General features: G+C 53.2%; 1 protein-coding gene across 6 annotated transcripts in view; it reads left to right on the top strand.

The window, feature by feature from the left end:
- Positions 1–18,923, top strand: part of TMEM255B (transmembrane protein 255B) — a 45,658-nt gene that overhangs the window by 9,790 nt on the left and 16,945 nt on the right. For all 6 annotated transcript variants that reach the window (XM_074387389.1, XM_074387388.1, XM_074387391.1 and 3 more), the window contains exons 3-4: positions 487–549; positions 16,313–16,402. In XM_074387389.1, the coding sequence (XP_074243490.1) occupies positions 487–549; positions 16,313–16,402 (153 nt within the window). The remainder of the gene's footprint in view (positions 1–486; positions 550–16,312; positions 16,403–18,923) is intronic.

Raw genomic sequence — 18,923 nt, 5'->3', positions numbered from 1 at the left:
TGACAGCCTGCCCTGCTCACCCTCCCGAAGCAGCGGGCACAGTCAGGCAGTCTCAGCGGGTGTCACAGGTGGCCCTGGGGCCCACGGCTGTAGTCTCCTAATACTTTACCCAGGAACCGTGCTGAGGGGCACCGCAGACCTGGAGAAGACAGGGCAGATGGTGGTGCTCCGTGGCCCGGGGTCCCCGAGAAGATGCTGTCTCTTGGGGAGGAGCAGGATCCTTTCTTTCCCCACAGTCACGAGCCAAACACACTCATCATTAAATACCTCTGAGTAGAGACGGCAGGACTGTGGCATTGCAGAGACGCCCACCCAACGCCGGCTGGCATGCCTCTGCTCAGAGGTTGAGGCTCTGAGGTGGGGACCTCTGCCCCTGGAGAAAATGCTTTTGAGGGTGGGATTGTTTGCTGTTAAATGTCAGTGTTCTGGTGTTAAGCTGCCAGGTGCGCTAATGAGTGTTTCTCTCTCGTTCTTCGCTGGTTTCAGCTCGGCTTTGGATCCTTCTTAGGAGTTATTGGCATCAACTTGGTGGAGAATAGAAGACAAATGGTAAGAAAGTTCAGTGCTCCTTCCAAATGTGGGGTGGTGGGGCGCATGAGCCCTCCTCTGGGGATGGTGCAGCTGTGCTGGAGCTCTGAGAAGCGTCAGCGCCCCCTTACCCCCCGCTCCCCAAAGCATTGGCATCTACAGGACCAGCTCTGAGGTTCCCTGGGCTGTGGCCTGCACAGTCCTGGGTGCAGGGCTCAGTGGGTACGATTCACACCTTAGTCTAAGTGAGCATTGCCCTGGGTTGCTGCTGCATCAACCTCACGTGGGGTGCAGGCACCAACGGTGAGGCCTGGGAAGCTCCGCAAGTGCGTGAAGTTGGGACGGTGGTGGCAAATTAAATTAAGTCCTAGTGTGTAAAGTTCAGGCAAAAATGCGTGCATGAGCCTCTCTTCCTTTTGAACCAGCAGCCCTAGAGTCTTCCCTCTCATCTAGTTTGGTTAATGTTTATCTTGCCCAGACTAAGAGGAGAGGTAAAGACAGAAAACCAGGAAGGAGTGCCTGGTTGACATGGCAGAAATGCGGAGTGAAATCTAGACACCGCCTGTCCATGATGCTAGTGGCTCTCTGCATGGCAGCAGTGATCAGGTCCAACTGGAAATCTGTTGATGCACTGTTTTGGGGACTATAACTTTAAAAACAAAAACTAGTGAATTTTGTGAGTTCGTAGTGACAGCCAGGACTGAATTTTAAGATCGGGGTTCGGAGGGGAGGTGGACAGGCCATTTCTGCCCCATCCAATTGTTGCCTCGGACCAGGCTGGAGTTCCCAGCTCTCCCTGCACTGGCTGTCATCTTATTGTATCATGCAGTGTGCAAATGACCTGCGCTGGGCCCCTAACCCCTGCCTGATCCTGGTTTCCAGGCCAAGAGGGAGGGTGAGATGGCTGGGCCACAGCGTGTGCCCTCAGAAGCCCTCGTATTAGTCTGTTTCCATGCTGCTGATAAAGACATACCCAAGACTGGGTAACTGACAAAAGAAAGAGGTTAATTGGACTTACAGTGCCATGTGGCTGGGAAGCCTCACAATCATGGCAGAAGGCAAGGAGGAGCAAGTCACATCTTACATGGAGGGCAGCAGGCAGGAGAGTGAGAGCTTGTGCAGGGGAACTCCCCCTTCTAATAACCATTGGGTCTCATGAGACTCTCTGTCATAAGAACAGCACGGGAGAGACCTGCCCCATGATTCAACTGCCGCCCACCAGGTGTCTCCCACAACACGTGAGAATTCAAGGTGAGATTTGGGTAAGGACACAGCCAAACCATATCACCCTGCATGGGACCCAGCAAACTGCTTCTGCTGCCTAGGAAACTCAACCTCGGGCAGATGCAGCCTGATTGCGTGAGGGTAGGACGTCCCTGGAGGGTTGGAGGGGTGGCTGCAAAGACACTGGGATGCTAGTGGAGCAAAGTGTTCTGTTCTGCATATTGGATACAGTGTGCACTGCAGGGTGAGATGCCATTCTTGGCCAGCTGTTGCAAGAGATGGAGAGATAGGCCCAGCATCTTCTCTCCCAGCCACCTCCCGTTGTTGGCTCCTGAGGGTGGGCATCACAGCTGACCAAGGTGGGCAAAGGACTCATGCACACCAGTCTGCGGAAAGGTGTTGGAAATAGAGGCCACCTTTGGGAGCCAGCTTACCCCTGTGATGATCTCTAGACAGCATCTCTTCAGGGTCTGTGGGGCTGGGTGGGCCTGCAGATGGAAGGCCTCCTGAAGGCAGAAGCAGGGTGTGAAGCTGGGCTTTGGTAATGCACATAATAGGTAGGCAGTGTGGGACTATTTCTGTTTCTTTTTTTAAAAAAAGGCTTTAATGAGATATAGTCTACGTTCTGTAAAAGTCACACATTTAAAGTGCACAATTCAATGGTTTTTAGCGTATTCACATGTATGTGAACCATCAGCACAGCCAGTGTTAAGAACATAAATCACCTCAGCAGGAAACCCACCCGCTTCTGTTAGCACCCTACCTACCCAGCCTAAGTGACCAGGAATCAACTTCGTGTCTCTGGAGATTCCCACTCTGGGCTTGTGTGTGGGGGAGTAATGTGTAATATGCGTTCTCTGTATCTGGTGTCTGGGCTTGCATGTGGGGGAGTAAGGAGTCACATGCAGTCTCTGTGTCTGGTGTCTGGCACTGTGCATCATGTCTTTAAGCTTATTCCGAATTTCCTTGCTTTCTATGGCTGAATAATAATCCACTGTATGGACGGGCCACACTTATCCATTCACCAGGTAATGGGCATTATGGCTGTTTCCACCCTTTGGCTGTTGTGAGCAATGCTGCTGTGAACGTCTGTGCGTATGTGTCTGTGTGAACATGTTTTCATTTCTTTTGGGCATGTACCTAGGAATGGAATTGCTGGGTCGTACAGTAATCCTGTTTAATCATTTGAGGAACTGCTGGACTGTTTTCCAAAGTGGCTGCCCCGTGTTACATCCCCACAGACAGGCCTGAGGGTTCCAGTTCCTCCACTTCCTCACCAGCCCTTGCTACTGTCTGGTTTTGATTCTGGTCATCCAATGACTGTTAAGTGGTATCTCATCACCGTTTTCATTGCATTTCTCTGATGATTGGTGATGTTGAGCATCTCTTCCTGTGCCTATCGGCCATTTGCATACATTCTTGGAGAAACGGCTGTTCATTTCCTTTGCTGGTTTTTACGTTGGGTTGCCTTTTCCTGTTGAGTTGTCAGTCATTTGTGTATTCTAGATACAGGTGCCTTCTCAGATGTGTGATTTGCAGATATTTCCTCATTCTGTAAGCTGCCTTTTCACTTCGCTAATGGTGTCCTTTGAGACACAAAAGGTTTTAATTTTGATGAACTCCAATTAATCTGTTTTTTCTTTTGTTGTTCATGCTTTTGGTATCATGTCTAAGAATCCTTTGCAAATCTAAGTACATGAAGATTTATCCCTAGATTTTTGTAGAAGAGTTTTTATAGTTTTAACTCTTCCATTTGGTTCTGTGATCCACCATGAATTAACTTTCTCCGTGATATGAGGTAGGGGCCCACATTCATGCATTTGCATGTGGACATCCAGTTTTCCAAGCATCATTTGCTGAAAAGACTGTACTTTTCTCATTGAATGGTCTTGACACCCTTGTTGAAAATTAATTGGCCATAGCTCTATGGGTTTATTTGTAGACTTTTAATTATATTCTATTAATGTATATGTCTGTGCTTGTACCAGTACCATGCAGTCTTGATTACTGTGACTTCATAGGACCTTTGAAATAGGGCTGCGAGTCCTCCAGCTTTCTTCTTCTTTTTCAGGATTATTTTGGCAATTCTGAATGCCTTGCAATTCCATATGGTCAATTTCTACAAGGAAGCCAGCTGGGATTCTGGTAGGGATGTATTGAATCTGTAGCTCAGTGTAGGGAGGGTTACCATCTAAATGTTAAGCATGCCAATCTATGAACATGGAATGCGTTCCCAGTTATTTAGACCTTCTATAATTTTTTTTTTTTTTTTGAGACGGAGTTTCGCTCTTGTTACCCAGGCTGGAGTGCAATGGCGCGATCTCGGCTCACCGCAACCTCCGCCTCCTGGGTTCAGGCAATTCTCCTGCCTCAGCCTCCTGAGTAGCTGGGATTATAGGCACGCGCCACCATGCCCAGCTAATTTTTTGTATTTTTAGTAGAGACGGGGTTTCACCATGTTGACCAGGTTGGTCTCGATCTCTCGACCTCGTGATCCACCCGCCTCGGCCTCCCAAAGTGCTGGGATTACAGGCTTGAGCCACCGCGCCCGGCCTTCTATAATTTTTAAAAACAATGTTTTGTAGTTTTTAGAGTATAAGTTTTGCATCAGATTTACTTTTTCTTAAGTAGTTATTAAATTAAGTACTTACCAAATTAAATTAATTCTTAAGTACTTTATTCTTTTTGAAGCTGTTTCGGGTGGAATTGAATTTAACTTTTGGATTGTCCATTGCAAGTGTTTACAAATACAATTGACTTTGTATGTTGATCTAATATCCTGCAACCCTGCAGAACTCGTTTCTTTGTTCTAGCAGTTTTTTAAAAGATGAATTCTTCAGGATTTTGTATCTACTAGAGCATGTCTTCTACAAATAGAAACCCTTGCTTCTTCCTTTAGAGTCTGGATGCAGGGGGACCATTGCTATGGCTTTGGTAAAAGCACATGGGTACTGGAATAACAGGATAAAGACCCAACAGTGACAGCAACTGCCAGAGCCAAGTGGTGTTCACCTTTCCATGGGCTTTCCCACACCCAGGTGAGGAGGGCACCCAGATGCCCCAGACCAGAGCTCTGAGGGGTTGTCTGTGGTGCCTGTGCAGGCTCATTTCTGCCTTTTCAGGAGAGGCATTCTTCTGAGCTAATGTTGTATGGTGAACACATTTTTTACAATCTCACATTAATTTAACCTGGGTGCCCATGAGTGCTGCATGATCCCAGGAAACTTACTGAAGCATTTCAGCCTCAGTGGCTTCGTGTGCATGGTGGTTGGGAACATTTGAGCCAATGCATGTGAGAGTGTCTTGTCCATGACAGTTTTCTAGAAAGTAGTGCTCATTGTTGTACACCCGTTTTCAGTGCATCGATGTCAGAACATTCAGGTTATTTCAAAAGGCATCAATGGCAGGCTGTGAATGTCAGCTGCAGAGAGAATGAGTGTATTTCAAATGCATACAGATACACAGGAACACTTTTTTCTCAATTTCTTTTTACTTTTAATTTTTACCACAGAAAACTTTAAGCTCATACAAGGGTGGATAGAATCACGTAATGGACCCTCTGCGCCCCACCCACCTCCATCACTTGTCCTGTTCCCTCCCAGCTTCTTCTCATGTTGTTTAGAAGCAAATTCCAGACATGATGTCATTTCATTTGTAAAGATTTCACTCTGTTCACTTAAGGGCTGGAATCTGATAATTAGAAATGGCTTCACCATTATCCCTGCCCATTATCATGTTAGCCTCCAGTGACATCCGAAGAATGCCCCAAATCACATCAGCTTTAGATATTTCTCCACTGATGAATGAGTTACTGTTTGCTCCTTACCCAAACAGACATATGAGTCATTGATTTCAGGAAGAGCTCTGTAACCTGGCACAGTCCCACAGGGATGGGAAAGGGAAGGGCATGAAACAGTGTTAACTAGCAATTCTCCTGTGCCCCACATACAGGCACACGCACAGACACACACACTCCACACTGCACACAATACAAAACATGCATGCCACACACCACACACGACACACAACACATAACACACACTACACACTATACACATGACACACCATACAACACACATCACACACACCACACAATACACACTACACACAACACACACACTACACACAACACACACAATGCACATGCCATACAATACCACCACATACACTACATGCACCACACATCACACACACCACACACTACACATACCACACATACTACACACCACACACAACACACAACACACACCAGATATACCACACATACGACACACAACAAACACACTACACACACCACACCCACCATAATACACAATACACACTAAACACAATGCATGCCACACACCACACACCACACACACTACACACATACACAATACACACCACATGTGCTACACACAACACACGATACTTGCTACACACACCACACACACCACACACAACAAACACCAGGTATTCTACACACAACACACATGACACACAGCACACAAAACACACCAACACACCACATACATGACACACACAACACACACCACACACTACACATAACACAGACACCACATAATACACAACACACACTCCACGCAATACACAACACACACATACTACACACAATACACAACACACACATACTACACACAACACACATGACACACACATCACACAATACACACCACGTACACTACACAGAACACACACCACACATACTACACACACCACATAGGTCTTTGTTCTGGACCAAGCCTGTTTTCTCCATTGCTCTAAGTGCAGGAGGGTGGGGTCTCGGCCACCTTCCTGTGCCCACCCCTGTTAGCTTCAGCTCAGGGCCTCACTGTCCTGGGAGCCCCATCAGCCTTCCTGGGGCATCCGGCCCTGTGCCTTCTCCTGTGGAAGCTGTGAGGGTCTTCACCACTTTGGGTGGGGCTGGGGCAGGGTGTGGATTTCTGATATCCCTGGATGGCGGTGCTGGGTGGCTCTGCAGGTCACTGGTGAGGACACTGTGAGTTGCCCAGGGCAAGAGCCCCTGCCAAGGTCCCACGGCCCTGCGTAGGTCCCACAAGGGCTGGGTGTGCAGGAGGGTGGGCCCCATTCACATGCCATCCAACCCTGGATCCCACCACCTTACCCACGGCTGGGGAATAACGAGGGAGTGGAGCACAGGCAGAGCACGGGCACATGCGGCACATGGGCACAGGTGAGGCGCAGGTGCAGGTGGGGCACGGGCACAGGTGAGGCACGGGCACAGGTGGGATGCAGGCACAGGTGGGGCATGGGCACAGGTGGGGCACGGGCACAGGTGGGGCAAGGGCACAGGTGGGGCGCGGCACAGGTGGGGTGCGGGCACAGGTGCCCACACTTGCTGGCACCCAGCTCGGGGTTGGCCCTGGACCCACAGCCTCACCACTGAGCCTCTTTCCCCCGAGCTTGTGGGGCCCTGGTGGGGCCCCAGCTCTCTGTGCCTGTCAGGCACGTGCTGGGGCGTGTGTGCTTCTTTGAGGCCAGTGGTCCCACGTCCCTGCCCAGGGACCCCTGCGGTCCCACAGGTGGCTGGAGTCAGACTTTCCCAGGTGCACGTGCCTGTGGCATCAGGAGGTCTCTGTGCAGCCACGTGCGGCCTGCGGGCCGAGGCTGAGACCTCTGGGCCACCCCTCCTGAAACGTGGTGGGATCTGCCCAAAACACCAGTTCACGCCTCCTCCATGCAAATGCCTCAGGCCACACCTGCAGGGGACAGGGCGAAGGCCAAAGAGGACCCTGTCCTGCCCCCAGTCACTGCTCATAGACGGTGCCATCCGAACCCTCCAGACTTGGGTTAATTTTGGGAGAAGGGTAGGAGGCTGGCACAAGGGCAGGGGCATGGAGACACTTGGGAGCCACCAGCTCGGCCTTCTTTTCTGGCTGCTGGGACGTCTGTCACAGGAACTAGGTGTAGTTACAGGAAAATCAACCTTGTCCCCGTTTTGTCGCCCCTGAGATTGGAGGTCTGCGGGACTGTGAACCTACCACTCAGGGCGGACTTGGTCACACTGATTTCTTAAAGTGCCTCTCTTCTTCAGTGGCATCTGCTTCCCGTGGTCCTCCTGATGGCCACGTTGAGCCCAGACAGGCTAGAGCCTGACCCCCACCCTGACCCCCACCCCCTGCTGCTGGCCGAGCCGTGAGCTGCACACGCGGTCCGCCTCAGAGCTGCCGGCTCCTCCCACGGCCACAGTGGGGCCGGGCCCTGGCAGGCCTCGCGTCAGACGCCCGTGTTCACAGTGGGGCCGGGCCCTGGCAGGCCTCGCGTCAGACGCCCGTGTTCTCTGCTGTCCGAGCCGCCTTGCCTCTCCGGGCACTCCTGGGGCTGGGGTGCAGCCTCCGGGACACGGGGGGCTGAGTGTGGCACTCAGAGGGGCGCCGACGTGGAGCTTCCCGGCACAGCGGGCACAGGCGACCTGCCTCCCCTCAGTCTTCCCCTCGTTGTCTCCCGTCCTGATGTGAGCCGGTGGTGCTGACGCCCGGTGAGCAGGAAAAGCTCCTCGCGTCCTGCAGCACCCACACACACACTGAGCACCCCGACGCTCCCCCGCGGGGCCCAGGAGCCAACACCTGTCGACGCCTTGATTACACGGGCAGGGGCTTTGCCCAGAGCCACAGGCGCCTGGGCCGTCTGCTTGCCAAGGCTTCTGTCTGAAACCAACACCTGGAATTTCTCTTTTGCCAACACGTAAGCGGCATCCACCTCTGCTTGTTTGGAAAATCCAGCTTGTTTCCTGGCTGGGTCCTGATATCTGCGTGGATCCGGATATTTTTGGACGGGCCCTGGAATTCCTCACGGAAAGCCACAGCTGGGTCAGTTTCGGTGTCCACTTCACAGGGAGTTACACGTCCGGGAGCCTCAGCGGCTGTTAGAAGATGCAGGCGCACCTGGGGCATCTCTGTCTCCCTCTGACTCCCTCTCTATCGCTCTGTCTCTGTCTCTGACTCTCTCTACCTGTCTCTGTCTCCCCCTCTGTCTCCCTCTCTGTCTCTATCTCTCTGTCTCTATCTCTCTGTCTCTATCTCTGTCTCTGCGTCTATCTCCCTCTCTGTCTCTATCTCTCTGTCTCTATCTCTGTCTCTCTGCGTCTGTTTGCCTCTCTCTGTGTCTCCCTCTCTGTCTCTGTCTGTCTCCCTCTCTATCTCCCTCTCTGTCTCTATCTCTCTGTCTCCCTCTCTATCGCTCTGTCTCTGTCTCTGACTCTCTCTATCTGTCTCTGTCTCCCCCTCTATCTCCCTCTCTGTCTCTATCTCTCTGTCTCCCTCTCTGTCTCTGTCTGTCTCCCTCTCTATCTCCCTCTCTGTCTCTATCTCTCTGTCTCCCTCTCTATCGCTCTGTCTCTGTCTCTGACTCTCTATCTGTCTCTGTCTCCCCCTCTATCTCCCTCTCTGTCTCTATCTCTCTGTCTCTCTGCATCTGTTTCCCTCTCTGTCTCTCTGTCTCCCTCTCTATCTCTCTGTCTCCTTCTCTCTCTCCCTATCTCTCTGTGTGTTTCCCTCTGTCTCTCTTTCTCTGACTCCCTCTCTATCTCTCTGCCCCTCCTTCTCTTTACACCCAGCACCCCTGGATTTGAACTCAGACCCAGCCTCTTGCCAGCTGTGTAACCTGGGTGAGGCCAACATGCCTGTCAAGCCAGGTTGAGCACCTGCCGGGCTCCCAGTGCAGGGCTGGGCAGTGGCTGAGGCTGCCGGCTCCACCCTCCGACTGCGCACCCCAGGCTGCTGTGGGGCCGAGGGGAGGCGCGGTGGCCCCGGCTCTGGCTCTGTCTCTGGGGGCAGCTCGCCGGGCGCTCTGCTGACTCTGCAGTCAGTCCAGAAGGTGGGGGCCATGGCGTGCGGGCACGTGTGTCTTCAGCACCTAGAACAGCTCCCGCCTGGTCCACTGGGCTCTACCGAATGGGAGGGTGGTCTTAGGAGGAGAATCCCCCGGGTTCCCTCAAAGGAGGGGAGGAGCCGTCTCCCCAGGTCATGGGGGAAATGAGGGGGTGCTTCCTGCCGCTGCCCTTGCGGTGCACAGCCTGGCCTCAGACAGAGCCTTCCTGGGTGGGCGCAGTGGCTCTGCCTCCCCCCAGTGCCGCCTCCTTTGCCCACTCTGTCATTCACCGCCTGAAGCCGTTGCTAACAGTAACCAACCCGGGTGGTGCTGGGCAGGGTGCATGGTCTCTGGGGGGTTCCTGGATGACTGTGGAATGATCGGGGCTGGCCAGGGCCACAGAGAGGGGCCCACAGCTGCCTGTGCCAGGGTGGAGGGCCCGAGGGTGTGGACAGCACAGGGCTAGCCCTGAGCTTGTCAGGAGCTGTGGATGGAATGCGTTCCTGTGGAGGAAGCCTCGGAACAGCTGCACTCCGGCGGGATCGGGTGGGACGGGTGTGTTCCCGTCTGGCAGCCGGCTGAAGAGGAATCTAGTGATTTTGGGCAGGCGTGGAGATGCGAGGGATGGAAAGGGGATATTTAGCTTCAGTGTGTCATTTCCCACCAAGATGAGAGTCTGAACCTGTCTGTGTGTAGCTGGGTCTGCGACAAGCAACAGCATCACCTGCTGTAACAATGTGACCATGATCCTCTGTGGGGCTGAAGCATCTTCTCTCCCGGTGAGCCCCAGTTTCACCTGCTGTGATGATGTGACAATCACCTATGGTGCTGTGGCATCTCCTCTTGGGAACTGAGTCCCGATTCCACCTGCTGTGATGATGTGACGACGATCACCTGTGGCATCTTCTCACGGGCTGAGTCTTGATTTCACCTGCTGTAATGCTGTGATGATGATCACCTGTGACACCACAACATCTTCTCCTGGGGTGGGGCCTGACTGCACTCAGCTGCCTCAAGAACCTGACAGTAGGTTTTTGTTAATCTTTTTCTAGCTGGGGCAGGGCCTCGGCTCACCCACAGACAAACACCGCAAATGCTCACTCCTGGCCACTGGCTGCAAGAGTTGAAGAAAGAAGAAAGAAAAGCAGCTCATCAGTCAAAGATGGGTTTATTTTGGAGAATAAACCTGAGAGGGGCTTCTGGCTGATTTAGGTCAGGTGTGCTTTCTCTTATGGACTCTGTGTGTTTAAGGCAGGCGTCCCCAAACTATGGCCCGCGACCCCCTGAGGCCATTTATCCGGCCACCCCACCGCACTTCAGGAAGGGGCACCTCTTTCACTGGTGGTCAGTGAGAGGAGCACAGTATGTGGCGGCCCTCCAATGGTCTGAGGGACAGTGAACTGGCCCCCTGTGTAAACAGTTTGGGGATGCCTGATTTAAGGGTTTAGGGAGGGGCAGCTTATGGCAGGTTCAGAATGTTTTTGGGTGGAAGGAAGTTTTATGGCAGGGTTGGAATGTTTTGGTCCAAGGGGTGTTTATCTCGGGGTTGGCATGTTTTTGGTTGAAGATGTCATTTGTGGTTTATGGTCATGCTGACATTAGACATTAGGTTGATGTTGTTTTCTGGGCTGGATTTTGGTGGTTTTTAATCCAGGGAGCTTAAAATGGCGGTGTTTGTCCAAGATGTTGTTGCTTCCGCGAGGTCAATCCAGACCCTAGCATTGTGAAGGGACGGGGCAGCTTCCTGCGGAGAGAGAGTAATCATGGCGGGGCGCTGAGCGCAGCCCTGGAGTGAAAGACGGTGATTTGTTCCTGGTAGCACTCTCTGTTTCCGGGGCTGAGAGGCAGCGTCTGCTGAAACGTCTAGTCTTCATCTTATGGGACTTTAAGAAAGCACAGCTTAGGTTTCAGTGATTTCCAGTTAGAAAAGTGGGGAAAAAGAAAAAATTGAAAACATTATTTTGGAGACTTGTAGCCAGAAAAATTAGAATTTGATCTAAACTGTTGAAAATAATAAAAATTGACAAATCTCAGGCAAGACTAGAATTTAACAATAGGTGTGCTATAGTTTTTGAAACATAATTTTCTCCAGTTTTCCATTTTTATTAAAAGACAAATCACAGTTCAGGTGGTGAGGAGCAGATGCAGGGGCTTCATCTGAAGGGTCAAAGGAGTTTCGGAGGAAGGAGAGACCTGGGGAGGTTTTCATTAAGAAGAAAGATTTCATGAGGGGTGCAAGCTTGACATGGGAGGGCAGAAGAACGCCTGAATATAGGGAGCCTCTTGCCATTTGCTGTTCCTGGTTATAAAGTTGTCAAGGTCCCTGAGAATTTGAGTCAAGTTTCTGTTTTTGGGCCATTGGCTGTCATTACCTAGTTTGCATTGGGGCCAGGCTGTGTTACAATAAAAACCTAAACGCTTTGGAGTTAGGCTCCCCTGTAAGCCAGGTTTGGCGAGGTTGTGAAGGAGCAGGGATGTTGTCCTCCAAGCAGGGAGGACATGGGGACACGGGATTGTTTGGCTCCCACATGGGCTGGTAAGAGCGGGCCAAGGGTGTCTGTTTTTGTTCTAGGTAGGAACATGGGACTGTCTGGCACCCATGTGGGGTGGCAAGGGGAGGCTGAGGGCATCTGTTTTGTTCTAGGTGTCTCCGGAAAAAAGACAGAGCCCTGGAATCCTCTTTATAAAGAGGACAGTTAAGCTGAGAAGAGATTGGGCTTCCCAAAGTTTCTTCCAACTTAGTCCCCTGGTCCTCTAGGGCTGGGACGGCAGACCTGACTCCGGGCACGGCGAGACGGTCGAGGAGGGCAGGTCTTAGCAGTCAGCTGGGTCTGTACTGACTGTACACGTGGACACCCCAGCCCTGTGCTGACCCTGCACATAGACACCCCGGCCCCGTGCTGACCCCGAAGGTAGACACCCCAGCCCTGTGCTGACCACACACGTGGACATGGCGGCCCTGTGCTGACGTGCACGTAGGCATTCCAGCACTGACCACGAATGTGGACATCCCAGTGCTGTCCTACTGTGCACATGGACATCCTAGAGGCATTTAGATGCCGACTGTACACGTGGGCATCCTGGAGGCATTTAGACGCTGACTCTGCACGTGGGCTTCCTGGAGTCAGCCCCAACAGATCTGGGGGAACCACACTGGCCACAGACCCCTCAGGAATCTGAGGGAGTAACGCTGTGTGGAGAGATGTCCCCCTGGGGACACCAGGGGCCCTGAGGGTCGTCAGCCCAGCCGGGGAGGGGAGAGGGTGCTTGCAGCCCCAAGTCCTTAGAGGCGCTGCTGTGAAATGCAAATAGTGGTGATGACGTCACAGATGTGTGGATTAGCGGGTGTGCTGAGGAGAGAACTCTGGAAGCTTTAACGGGAATTTATGCATCTTTAAGTCTCATTTCCTTCTGCCTCTTTGGCTGGGAATTGTGCCCAACAGAAAACGTGGGCGTTCTTAAGGAAAGAGTGGCAGTTGTGCCTGGACCACGCCCCCTCTGCATCTTCACATTTAATGCTGGAAGCATCTCTGCAGATGTGGTGGGGCGTGACGTGCTCTCCCCGCAAGGCTAGAGCAAGGCGTGCAGCCCCCGGATCCAGGCTGGCACTGTGAGAAGAGTGCGCTGTGGGGCAGGAACAACCCCCAGAGCTGGGGACATGGCCGGCTGGAGGCCGACCTTCCTCTTCCTCTGGGAAGGTGGGGGGGCCCACAGCCTGGCCCTGACTGGGAAACCTCAAATGTTGCCCTCTGAGCCATCTGTGTGTTTTTTTGTGTTTGTTCAGTTACATTTTTAATGCATTTTATGTATTTATACCAAACCAACTGTAGGAAATTTCAGTTAGGTGTAATTTCTGCCCACTATCTTTATACAGCTCTGCATAATAATCGTTTTACTTGTATGCAGCAGTTTCACGTTTTCTCTGGGAAGGTGGAGGGAGTATGTTGCCTTCCACCGCATGTCCTCGGCATTGACGACCTTCTGACAGTAACATGGTGGCTGCAGCTCACCTCAACCCTGCACCACGCGGGCTCTGCCCCACCCACGGACGAGCAGCCCCCAGCACCTTCCTCGTCTCCCCTTGAGGAAATTCTGATCCTTCCAGGGCTAGCTCAAGGCTTCCCTTCCTTTCAGGGTGAATGGGCCTTTCTTCTATGCACACCCAGGGCCCTGGTTTATGCTCTGGCTGTGGCAGCTGTCCGCCGGGGTCAGCTCTTCAAGGGGGAACCCGCCTCGTCTGTCTGTTCCTCCAGCACACGGGGCAGCTACGCCATGCGATGGGCTCAGTCATTAGTCAAGTGAACCAGAGCAGTTAGGTAGAAATTCCAAATAGAAATGTGTTTGGTTATGACCCAGGCTGATGCAGCCGTAGTTTTCCGCACAGCCTCCTTCTGGGAGCCCATTAGCTTTCTTTTAGGCAACTCACGACAAAATGCCAGATGCGTGCGTCTCGGGAAGGCGTGTGGTTCCTGCCTGTCTGCGTCTGCAGCACCGGGCTGCAGGTCCATGGGGCGCATCCATGACACTGGTGAATAAGTCCGCCTGGCACCTCCCTTCCAGAGGGGGATCCAAGGACCACTTTGGGTGAGTCCAGCCCACAGTTCAGAGAATCCCCCGGAAGCACTCAGCACGCCCCCTTTGCTCTGCTCTGCCTGGGGAGGTGAGGGTGCGAGGCCAAGGGCTGCGGTCTGAAGCCACCCTGAGAACTCATGTGCTGGCCTTGGTCTGGCGGCCACGTCCCCATCCGCCCCCTCGAGTACCACTGGGAGCCAAGGCTCAGGGGTGTTCAGCTGCAGACGAACTGCCCAGACCTTTTTCAGACCTGCCTCTTCTCACAAACCTGAAATGTGCATTTTGGAAGTGCACATGCTCGATGGCTGAGTTCTTAGGACACCTCGTTTGATCTGCTGTGGCTGAAAGTCGCCTTAGAAGAAAGGTGCCAGAGATGGAAGAACTGTCTCTCTGTGACTCAAGCAGGCACCGCGCCAGTCTGGGACCCGCCCCTGGGGGGCACTGACTCATGGACTTGCCCTCTGGCTGCTGTGTCAGCCCCGCCGCCTCAGCACTCACATGTGATGCCAGGTGCCATTTGTGACTCCCGAGCATGAACTCACCAGGAAGCTACTGATTGACAGCTCGTCCTCTGCTGAGGGATAAAAATGCCCAGATTCACAGTGAGGATGCCCACTGTTTGAAAAAGAAGCTGCAGTCTCCTCTGCAAAGGGGCTTTGCCAGTCGCGTGGTGCGCCCTGAACCGGCTCTGACGGGGCTTCCAGGGAGGACCCCCAGCAGGCCTGTGGTGTGGGGAGGGTTGGAAGGAGAGGGAAGGGCAGGTGGCCACCACGGGCTCATGGCCGGCAAGGTTGGTGCCCACCACGCCCACGCCTTCTGCTGCCATGAGGCCTGCTGGGAATGCGTCCCATCTGCGAATCCAGCGGGTGGCATTAGAGCCGAGGCCAATGGGCTGGATTTGGCCACCGTTTGGGTTGTGGGTGATGATAGGTGTGCAGCCTGGGGCCGAGGGGGGCACACGGGGCCACACCGTCAGGGGGAAGAGGCCGTGGCAGTTCCACGGGAGGGTCACGGTGGATGACACTCATCTCTCCACACGCTCGGCTCCCTGGGGAGAAGGAAGGCCGAGGTGTCTCCACTGGGCATCCTTGCGAGTGTGTGGAGACCCTCGCGCGTGGTCAGCTCTGCTGGGACCAGAGTTCAGTGGTCCGGACGAGCACCGCTGTCTTGCTTGGCGTGAAGGACGGGTCAGAACAGACTGGGGCTGTCCATGCCCCTGGAGCTGCACCTCGGTGCTGGGCTGCAGGCCCTCCTACTGCTGTCACCGACGGGTCCTGCTCATCACCGGGCCGTCTCTCCCCAGCCAGCAGCTCCACATCCGTGGGGAAGGAACCAAGTGGGTCCTAACTCGGAGCCACAGTTTTCAGGGGCCGTTGGGGAGGGTCCGCTCTGCCCAGCATGGAACCCAGCAAGACACTGAAGAGAGAACAATGGTACCCCTCCCCCAGGGCCCACGGGGATGGAGACTCCATGCCAGTTTTCAGGGTTGGGACAGAACACCCCGTTTTGTAGCAGTTTATAGTGGCAAGAAATTGCCAACTGTTTAAAAATCCATCCACGGGCACTGGTTAACTGTAAACCATTATAAACCATCCTGGCTCCAAGACCATTAGGTATGAAAAGCAGGCTGTGCAAGTGTGTGAAGCTGATCAATTACCGTGAGACCTGTGGTAATCGTGCACAGGCACGCGTGTGTGTGTGTGTGACGAGCACACAGGTTAGAGCCGTGCACACGGCCCGCACTCAGGGTGTGTGTGTCATGAGCACACAGGTTAGAGCCGTGCACACGGCCCGCACTCAGGGTGTGTGTGTGTGTGTGTGTGTGTGTGTGTGTGTGATGAGCACACAGGTTAGAGCCGTGCACACGGCCCGCACTCTGGGTTGCTTCTCAGAGGAGTGGGCTGACGGCCCAGGGGAGGGCAACGCCCTTCTGTGCAGAAGGTTCCTGGTGGGTCTTGGGCAGTAAGTGCGTGGGGATGACCCACAGGTGGCATCTGGGGGGCTGCCCTGGGCCGTCAGTCCCGCGAGGACAGGTCGGAGGGTCACACACACCTTTCTGGGAGAGAAGCCCGACCCGGGGCTTGGGCTTCGCCCTGGTCTGCGTTTGGACCGCGGGGCCGTTGCGAGCGGGACCCCCACGCCTCTCCTTCCGTTGCAGCTGGTGGCAGCGATCGTGTTCGTCAGCTTCGGTGTGGCGGCCGCCTTCTGCTGCGCCATCGTGGACGGCGTGTTTGCCGCGCGGCACATCGTGAGTACACCTGTCCCACCTCGGACTGTCGTGCGCGCGGTTGCGTCCGGGGCTGGAGGAGGTACGACTGCATTTTGCGAACGCGGCTCGGACGGCTTCCCCGTGGGTCTCCCCTGCGGGGTGCGGCGGCTGCCACCTCTCAGCGAGTGTCACTTCCTACACAACAGACTTCCCTCGCCACTCACACTGCACACGCCACACACCACACACCACACACCACACACAGCGCACACCACATGCAACACAGCACACACCTCACACAAAACACACCACACAGCACACACAACTGACAACACACACCACATACCACACACAACACACCCCACGCACCACACACAGCACACAGCATACACAACACACACAGCACACAGAGCACATACCACACGCACCACACACACCACGCACCACACACACCACACACCACACAGAGCACATACCACATGCACACCACACACAACTCACACACCACACACACCACACAGAGCACGTACCACACACACCACATACAACTGACAACACACACACACCACACCACACACAACACACCCCACACAGAGCACGTACCACACACACACCACACACAACTCACACAACACACACCACACACACCACACAGAGCACATACCACAGACACACCACACACAATTCACACCACACACACACCACACACCACACATACCACACATCACATACCACACACATCACACACAACTGACAACACACACACCACACCCCACACACCACACAGAGCACATACCAAACACACACCACACACAACTGACAACACACAGCACATACCACACACAACACACCCCACACAGCACACACCACACAGAGCACGTACCACACACACCACATACAACTGACAACACACACACCACACAGAGCACATACCACAGACACACCACACACAATTCACACCACACACACACCACACACCACACATACCACACACCACATACCACACACATCACACACAACTGACAACACACCACATACCACACACACCACACACCACACACCACACAGAGCACATACCACACACACACCACACACAACTGACAACACACACACTACATACCACACACAACACACCGCACACAGCACACACCACACAGAGCACGTACCACACACACCACATACAACTGACAACACACACACCACACACACCACACAGAGCACATACCACAGACACACCACACAATTCACGTCACACACCACACACCACACATACCACACATCACATACCACACACATCACACACAACTGACAACACACCACATACCCCACACACCACACAGAGTACATGCCACACACACACCACACACAACTTACACCACACACCACGCATACCACACACCACATACCACACACCACATACTACACACACCACACACCACGCAGAGCATGTACCACACACATCACACACAACTGACAACACACACATTACACACCACACATACCACACATCACATACCACACACATCACACACAACTGACAACACACCACATACCACACACACCACACACCACACACCACACAGAGTACATACCACACACACACCACACACAACTTACACCACACACCACATACCACATACCACACACCACATACCACACACACCACACACCACACAGAGCATGTACCACACACATCACACACAACTGACAACACACACACTACATACCACACAGAACACACACCACACAGAGCAGGTACCACACACCACACACAACTCACACCACACATCACACACAACTCACACGACATGCAACACACCACATGCAACACACAACACAACACACAACACACCACACAGAGCACATACAACATACCACACACGGTACACACACCACACATAACACAACAAAGAGCACATACCACACACACCACACAGCACACATAACACACACCATACAACACACACAACACAACACACAGAGCACATACCACACACAACACAGAACACAGAGCACACACCACACACAACACAGCACACAGAGCACATACAGCACACCACACACACCACACACAACACACCACACAACACACAACACACAATAGACACCACTCAACACACCACACACAGAGCACACAGAGCACACAACACAGCACACACCACATGTAACACAACACACACCACACAGAGTACGTACCACATACACCACACATACCACACACAACTCACAACACACACAACACATAAAACACATCACACAACACAGAGCACACAGAGCACATACACACAACATACAGCGCACACCACACAGAGCATACACCGCACACAACAGAGCACACACCACACAACACATGCAACACACAGAGCACACACACAACACAGCACACAGCACACACAACATACACAACTCATACCACACACACCACACACCACACACACAGCACACAACACACAGAGCACACACCACACGCAACACAGTGCACACAACACATACCACACACTACACATCACATATAACACAGCACATACACCACACACATCACAGACCACACAGAACACAC

The sequence above is a fragment of the Saimiri boliviensis genome, chromosome 16, assembly GCF_048565385.1.
Source record: "Saimiri boliviensis isolate mSaiBol1 chromosome 16, mSaiBol1.pri, whole genome shotgun sequence".
Taxonomy (NCBI): domain Eukaryota; kingdom Metazoa; phylum Chordata; class Mammalia; order Primates; family Cebidae; genus Saimiri; species Saimiri boliviensis.
This window is presented reverse-complemented; position numbering and strand designations above follow the sequence as displayed.